At 37.3% G+C, this 7973-nt stretch overlaps 1 protein-coding gene across 1 annotated transcript in view; it reads right to left on the reverse strand.

The window, feature by feature from the left end:
• LOC100691968 (5-hydroxytryptamine receptor 3A-like) overlaps nt 1-7522 on the reverse strand; it is a 75835-nt gene extending 68313 nt beyond the window's left edge. The window contains exons 1-4 of the mRNA XM_025909866.1: nt 7337-7522; nt 5909-5953; nt 5656-5765; nt 4318-4487 (exon numbers count right to left, since the gene is read on the reverse strand). Coding sequence (XP_025765651.1) covers nt 4318-4487; nt 5656-5765; nt 5909-5953; nt 7337-7522 — 511 coding nt within the window. The remainder of the gene's footprint in view (nt 1-4317; nt 4488-5655; nt 5766-5908; nt 5954-7336) is intronic.
• Nucleotides 7523-7973: the final 451 nt, after the last annotated feature.

Raw genomic sequence — 7973 nt, forward strand, 5'->3', positions numbered from 1 at the left:
TTTTTGTTTCTTTCTTTTTAACACGTAGGAATGTGAGGATTACACAGACAATATGATGAAGGTGATCGTGATCCACAACATCATGACTGAGGAGGATCCATCAGATGTGTCCATTGTGATTGAGGGAAACCAAGTGATGAAGGGATGTGGAAGCCGAACAACGGAATGTGTACTGCTGATGGGACTGATATATGCCCTCAACCTCGAATATCCGAAGGAGCTGAAGAACACATTTGACACTTTTCAAAAACTTATATGGGAACTTGACGGGGCGAAACTACTGAAAAAGGTCCACGGCCTCAAAAATAACCTTATGCAATGCACACACATTTCCCCTCTTGTTCCAAGAGGATCTTTTGTCCAGACTTGATGGAGTTGTAATTTTTCTTCTGACAGCAAGCACAGATTGAATGTTGGTGTTAGTGTTCTGTTCTATCTATCCATATGTTTGATAACGTACATGCACAGAAACAACCTTGTAGAGTTTCTGTATGTGCTTTTGGCTCTTAAAAATGGACTAAGTGGCCTTTGAAAGTGTTGTCTGCATTAGCTGTGTTGCACTTTATTCTGTGTTTTTATGGAATAAAAACATTGAGGTGATGAACCATCTGAATGTCTTTTTTGGGGGGGTACATTTTACCTTATATGAATAGGTAATGTTTATCAACTGATAATAATTAAATTTTATTAGTAATTATCAGGTATTACCACCTATCAAACAAGAGATAATTTTACCTAATTTCAATCAGTAAGTAGCTGTTGAATATATACATAAATATGGGGTAAATTTTACCCAATTTAATTAAGTATTTCATAGCTTTTTATTAAAGCTATTTTATACACAATATATTGACTTAAATCTACCCCAAAAAAGTCAATGCAAATTGTTACCTCAGATTTATTGGGTAAATTCTATAGATGACTTCTTACAGTGTATAACTCAACTGGGCCAAACACAGCAGCATGGTTCAGCACATCCATCACCTGCTGTGGAAAAACGTGAAAAATGTGCTTGACCTGAAACCAGGTCGCTAGAGTAGATGGATAAAGGGAAAAGAACGAGTTTTCTTTTCTGTTTCTGTTTCCAGAAATACTTACAGTGTAAATGACCACAGTTTGATTGAATCCAAGACCTTCAACAATTTCGTTGTTGACTGACATGTCGATGAACAGCCACTCATACTGTGTGTGCATCAGCCCACGAGACAATTCTGTCACCGTTGAATGGTTAATAGAGTCGTGCTGTAAATACATTTCTTTATCTGAAATGGAATATGAAAATAAATGTGATAAAGGACAAATAATATAAATGTGAGCAGATCAACAAGGAATAGGTGCTTTATTGTTTGACATTTTTTGTAGTGCTCTTTCTGGGGTAAGTGGGTTGACTAAGATTCTGTTGTTCTGCCTGTTCCTTTGGTAATGATGTTAGTGTGATATTATTGAGAAAGTTTCCTATTTCTTTTAAATAATTGTCCTTGTTACTGTTATATAATTCATAGTAAAATTGTCTAGAGGTGTCTCCTGTCGAGTCTTTAATTGTTTTAAGAGAGATTTTTCATTGTTGCATTTAAGCTGTATTTGCCGAACTTGTCATTGTGTTCACAGTGGTTATATTGTAGTCTCTGTAAGATAAATTGTCTTTTAGTTTTTTTGGTGTCTCTAAATTCTTTCAGTGTTTGTTCTATAGGATTAGTTGCATATAAATTGTGTTGTTTTATTTTTTCTTCCAGGATATTTTCTAAATATTTTATTTATTATTATTTTTCCCCTTAGCACCACTTTGGCTGTTTCTCAGATGAGATTTGGAGATGTGTTTATTATTATTAACATCTGTCATCAAAGAATTGCTCGTGAGAAAGTAGTCGATTCGCAAAAATGATTTATGGATGGAGTAAAAGTAGGTATCGTCTTGATGCATGCTCAATCATCCAGGTAAGTAAATCTCCAAAAGTTGATTCGGTTCATCTGGACGTAGCGTACAAACTGGGTGTCATCAGGACCCTACAACAAAGAGCAAACACCATTCCCACTGACACAGCGGCCAGGGAGGCAGAAAAACAGCACATCAAGAAGGCCCTGAGTAAATGTGGTTATCCCAGCTGGACTTTGTCAAAGCTGGAAAGGCGCCAAAAGAAAGCTCCAGCCGATCCAGGAGAGAAGGACAACTGCTGCCTAAGCGAAAACCTGTAGTGATCCCATATGTGTCAGGAGTATCGGAGCAGTTGAGACGCATTTTTTCTAAACACCGGGTCTCTGTGGCTTTTAAACCCCAAAACACGCTGCGCCAAAAGTTGGTCCACCCCAAGGATCGGGTCCCCCGACACAAACAGAGTAACATAGGGTACGCTGTTAAGTGCCAGGAGGACTGCCAGGATTTATACATCGGGGAAACCAAACAACCTCTGGCGAAGCGGATGGCACAACACAAAAGAGCTACCTCGTCAGGCCAGGGCTCTGCAGTCTATTTACACGTACAGGCCAGTGGACACTCATTCAAGGATGAGGATGTACACATCCTGGACAGGGAGGAACGCTGCTTTGAGCGTGGAGTCAAGGAGGCCATTTATGTGAAAAGGGAAAGACCATCTCTGAACTGAGGAGGGTACATCTTTCGCCATCTTACAATGCTGTGATTGCAGCCATTCCCCAACTCTCTGTGAATGGTACTTATGGCCATTGATCAGTGGGCTTTGATCAGTGGGTTTTGATCAGTAGTTGTTGATCAATGGTCATGAGAATTTGCATAATTGTGATGAAGGAACTGACCTCCCAGCTCATTGTTCCTTCAGTGGGCTGGTTTCAGTCATTATGCAAATGTACTGTTTATAAGATTGGGGAAACCTGCAGTCAGCTGAGACTGAAGAAGTCACTTGGATGAGTGACGAAACGTTTCTACCACTGAAAACGCTACGTCCAGATGAACCGAATCAACTTTCGGAGATAAAAGTCGCTATATTCCCTTGTTGACGGGTTTTCTGGCCTCCAACTACCACCAAGACCAATATCTGTCATGTATTGTTCATAGTGCTGTCAGCGTTAATCTCGTTAAAATGACATTAACGCCATAACCGCATTAACGCTGCAAGCTCCTTAAGGTACCAAAAACTAAGTATAAATTTAGAGGTGACCATGCTTTTGCTGTAGCTGCTCCAAAGTTGTGGAATGACCTGCTCTTGCACGTTAGGCAGGCCTCTTCTGTTTCTGAGTTTAAAAGTCTTTTTAAAACATAGTTATTTGCTGAAGCCTTTAGCACTCTTTAAGGTGTTGACTCAACTTGTTTCAACATGTTTTATTTTATTTTATTTTATTGTGTTTATGCTATTTGTATATGTACAGCACTTTGTGAACCCTGGTTTTATATTAAAGTGATTTATAAATAAAGCTGGTATATGGTATGGTATGATTTGGGCCAAATGCCAGTTTTTGGTATGATGTGAGTTTGTTGAGCTGTTTATTGTTGGGTTGATGACTGTTAAAGTTTCCACCTATGATTATGGCAGATGTGGAGAAATCATGTAATGATGTGAAGAAGTTAAGATAGAATGTGTGGTCGGTCATCAGTGTTTGAGCCACAAATGCTTGTGATTGTTATGTTGGAGTTATTAATTGTTCCAGGGAAAATGTCTCACTTTTGAAGCAGATGGAATCTAACGAATCCAGACAGATCCACTCATTGATAATTACTTGTCCACTGTCTCCTAGTTCCACCTCAGACACTCAACCTGACTTTAAAGTTCTTATCCAAACTCAGTAAAAAAAAATGCAGATCAGCTAATTCAACAACAAGAAAAACAGTAATATCACTAAAGTTAAAAGTTTTTGAAATGTTATAAAAACATGCTCATTCTGTTTAGTTGTTGTGTGCAATATTGATTAAATAGCAATTAAATCCCAGCATTTGTATAATGCCTATTTCAAATGTGATTGCTTACTTGCAACATCCACTCTTCCTAATGTGAATTTTTAACAAGATAAAACTAATATTAAACAGAACTGGATCCAGCTTATGTGTACATCTCTCTATAGCAGTTCCAGGGTTTCATGTGAGTCTTTGGAAATTCCCAATTCCTTTTCACACAGTTGTCCAATTCTAACATCATCAAATCAAGATCTTGGTCCAAAATAAGTGCAAATGTGGATGAAAATAAATTTTTTGGCATTGGATAACCTTGCTGAAATTATGCATGACATCATCGAAGCGCAACAGAAAATTAGAGCCCCTCCATTTGGCCCATCAGTGTATTTTAAGATATCTAATGTTGTGCTTTTGAGACCATACAAAGGACATGTAAACAGAAACTGTTATGGACTCACCATCGTGCATGATAGACCTGAAGGAGAGGTTGCAGCTCTGGGTGTCGAAAGGAAATTTGTAAACATGCATCTTGCAGGTGCTTAGCACCACCTGGTCATTCCTGAACCGAACCCAGCCATTTGAGCCAATGCTGAGATATGGACTCGGAGAGGCTTTATCTTTTTCTGTCCTGTATGAAAGAATATGATAGTAATGAAAACAATGTATTATCATACCATGGAAAATAGTTTACATCATGCTATAAATTACTATTTATTATGTCTGCAGTTATATCTTATTATCTTATTATTAAAACCTGCTAGTACTTGGGGTGGAGACATACTGTTGACTAGGCCAGTGGTTTCCTAACTTTATTTGCTAGGCTCCTCTTTATTTTACAAGAAAAGTCCCCCCCCCTTTCTGACACAAACACATCCTCCAACCAGTCTTTGGATCTATTGCAGTAGAGACAGACGTGTTATACTTTATCATTGCTATTGTATGCTGAATCATCTTCCATTATATGATCCAATATGATTTAAAATCCAATCATAATAGATTTTGTTGAAATATATATATATATTTTAAGTTCAAAAGAGAGATGGATCAGTGGGTTTGGGGTGTGGTGTCAGAGGAGGCTGATGCACACAGCTATTCTCCATCCCCTGGTCATACCTTTCCCATTTCAAATGGATGCCGGGACCTGACAAGAGAGCTGCATGTGTTGTGCTGAGCTGGAAGCAGCAACTGGAAAGCTGCACTGGAAAGCCCTGTTGTTGAGCTTTCCTGAAGGCCACATGAAGTAATCTGCATAAAAGGATGTGACGTCTGCGCACTACGTGCCTCAGCATCTGCTTACCTCCCCTCCCTATGTGATTTTAGTTGCAGTCATTCCTACTTTGTTATAATACAGTTGACTGGGGAATAATTAGTAACAAGGAAATTTAATTTAGACTTGCTGAACAAATGCCATCCTATTATGGTACCATTGGATCAACTGAGTTCAGTGATTTGGATGGGCAAATTAATACTTTTGGCAATATAGTGTGTGAACTGCCTGTGAAAGGTGCTTCAAAACAGCTTGAAATGAATTGCCTATAAATTCAACAGACAGCTGATAATTGCTCAAATCGTGTGACTCTGTTTGAATAAAGTTATTTTAAGTAAAAATGGTTATTTCTAACCATGTCTTTGCTATTTTTCCTTCTTCAATTTGTAAATTATTTCATGAATTACAATAAAGAAAACATTTCTGTCACCCTATGGTTTTAAGAGTAGCATATATTTATAAATATATGATTATAAAATGATTATATGTGAGTGTGAGTTTATGGGCATATTGTATATGTCAAACTTACATCTCTTCAATAGTTATATCTGGCATCCACAGTAATGAAGTAGGAATTGTTATATATGTAATTCCACAGAAATCATCTGGATTCCATTCAATGAACTCATTGTGCCAATTCTACACTCAAGGGTACAAAAAGGCAAAGAGATGGGAAGAGATGATGAAAAACAAATAAAATTAATAATTGAAACAAATAATCAGAATTTTAACAATACTGGGAAAACCATATATACCTATGATATATTTAAGAGAAAACTCACCAAATCAACCCAAATGTAAGTAATTAAGGTCTGGTCAATTTCTCTCTGTAAATAAAGAATTTGAACATAGTGTGCTTTTAGGCAGACGCATGTCAAGCTCAACAGGCAGGTTAGCAAATTGCTGGTAAAAAGACAGTTTCTGCTGAAGTGCAAGCTGTCTCCAAGCCAACTCCTCATGCGGGAATATAATTATTGTTATTATTATTACTATTACTACTAATAATAATGATAATAATAATAATATAAAGACATGGACCACACAGAGGTAACTACATATTTCATGTCTGATTGGAAGTGATGGACAGTAGTGCTTCAAAACTTGCCTTGGAATTTTTAAGATTTCTTCAGCATTCAAGTTGTTAGGATGCCTGGGTCGTTGACCCAGGGTTTTGAGTTTATCGTATTGTCATTTCTAGTCTTTGGTTTCTTTGATTTCTGTCTTATGGTTTATGTCTCTGTCTTCTCTAGTTGCTCTGTCTCCCCTGTCAGCTGTATCCCCTTGTCTAGTTCGCGTCTTTGTGTATCCTTAGTTGCTATATCCCCGTGTCCAGTCAGTGTCTGTGTCTGCCCTGGTCCCACGTCTCTGTTCCCTTTGTTATAGTGCCTGCCTGAGAGTCTGTGTTATGTTTCCTGTTTTACTTTGAAAGTCCATGTCTGATGTTAATGTGTCTGGTTTTGCTTCCCCTTGTCTCGTTAAGCCTGATTTGCCCCAGCTGTGTTTCCCTCCTGTTACCCATTCCCTGATTGCTCCCTCCGTGTATTTAAGCCCTGTGTTCTCTTTGGTCTGTGTCGTGATCTACTCTTATCTAGCCTCATTCATGCTGTGTGTTCTGGCTGTCTGCCTGCGTAAGTTTATTTTTGTATTTTCGGGTTTTTGTTACGTTTAGCCATCCAGCAATAAAGCTGAGTTTTGGAAGTACACTTTTGCCTGTCGAGGAGTCTGCACTTTGAGTCCTTTTCCTGCCTGCACACAGCCGTCACATAACAAAAGTAATCCAGTGATATCTGTCATGCATTACCATAGAGTCAAAACTCACAAACTGTATCTCTGTACTGTGTGTCAAATGTATGTCTCAAAAAAAAAAAAAACTAAAACAAAAAATACCTAAATAAAAATGAAACAGCACTGATGTAAGAAACTGTTAAAAACAGAAAAACAGTTTGTGGCAAGAAACACAAGCCAGAGTAAGTAAAAATCATCATCATCATCATCATCATCATCATCATCATCATCATCATACTACTACTACTAATAATAATAATAACAATAATAATAATAATAATAATAATAATGAGTTGTTCTTTTGTGGATGAGTGCTGTAACATTATTTGTTTCATGAGCAAGAAAACACATGCACACACATACAGGCTTGCCAAAGAAAACATTAATTGTCATTAATAAAATAAAAACATGCCCAAACAAATTACCATATCCAAGATGGCATAGAGTTTTACTGTAAGAAACACTAATGTATGATTATTGTTGTTTATAATGGGCCGGCTCATAGTGTACTTAGATTTGTCATAGGACAGATTCAGGTGTTGGTCAATATCCTGAAAATTACAGACTTTCTCCACTTCATCCTCGTTATCTGAAATGATATCAAAACACATTCTCGATCAGAGATTTACTTCAGGAAATAACAATAGGCAATTTCTGTGCTTTCATTACTGATTTTCAATTAAAAACAAAAACAAAACAACAAAAAACCACATTCTCACTGGATGCTTACATTCATCAAAGCTGATGTACATCTGCACTATTGGTGTATTTCTGAGAAGTGGCAGTAGGCAGGTTTCTTTGTCATATGTTTGTATGTTAATACCATTTATTCCTTTGTTAAAAAATACACTTTATAAACTCAGGGACGTAGACATGACAATGGAAAAACAGTAAATATCTCATGTACATACTGTTTTTGCATATCCAAGTTGATTTTAGTCAAATTTAACTGAAATCCACTGAATAAGGTTTGAGAGAATAAATTAATAATACCTCCAGTAATTGTCCCATTGCCTTTTTGCTTATCAGTATTTGGTAGATCTACATTGGAGACATGTCCAC

This window comes from Oreochromis niloticus, linkage group LG8 (genome assembly GCF_001858045.2).
Source record: "Oreochromis niloticus isolate F11D_XX linkage group LG8, O_niloticus_UMD_NMBU, whole genome shotgun sequence".
NCBI classification, from domain to species: Eukaryota; Metazoa; Chordata; class Actinopteri; order Cichliformes; family Cichlidae; genus Oreochromis; species Oreochromis niloticus.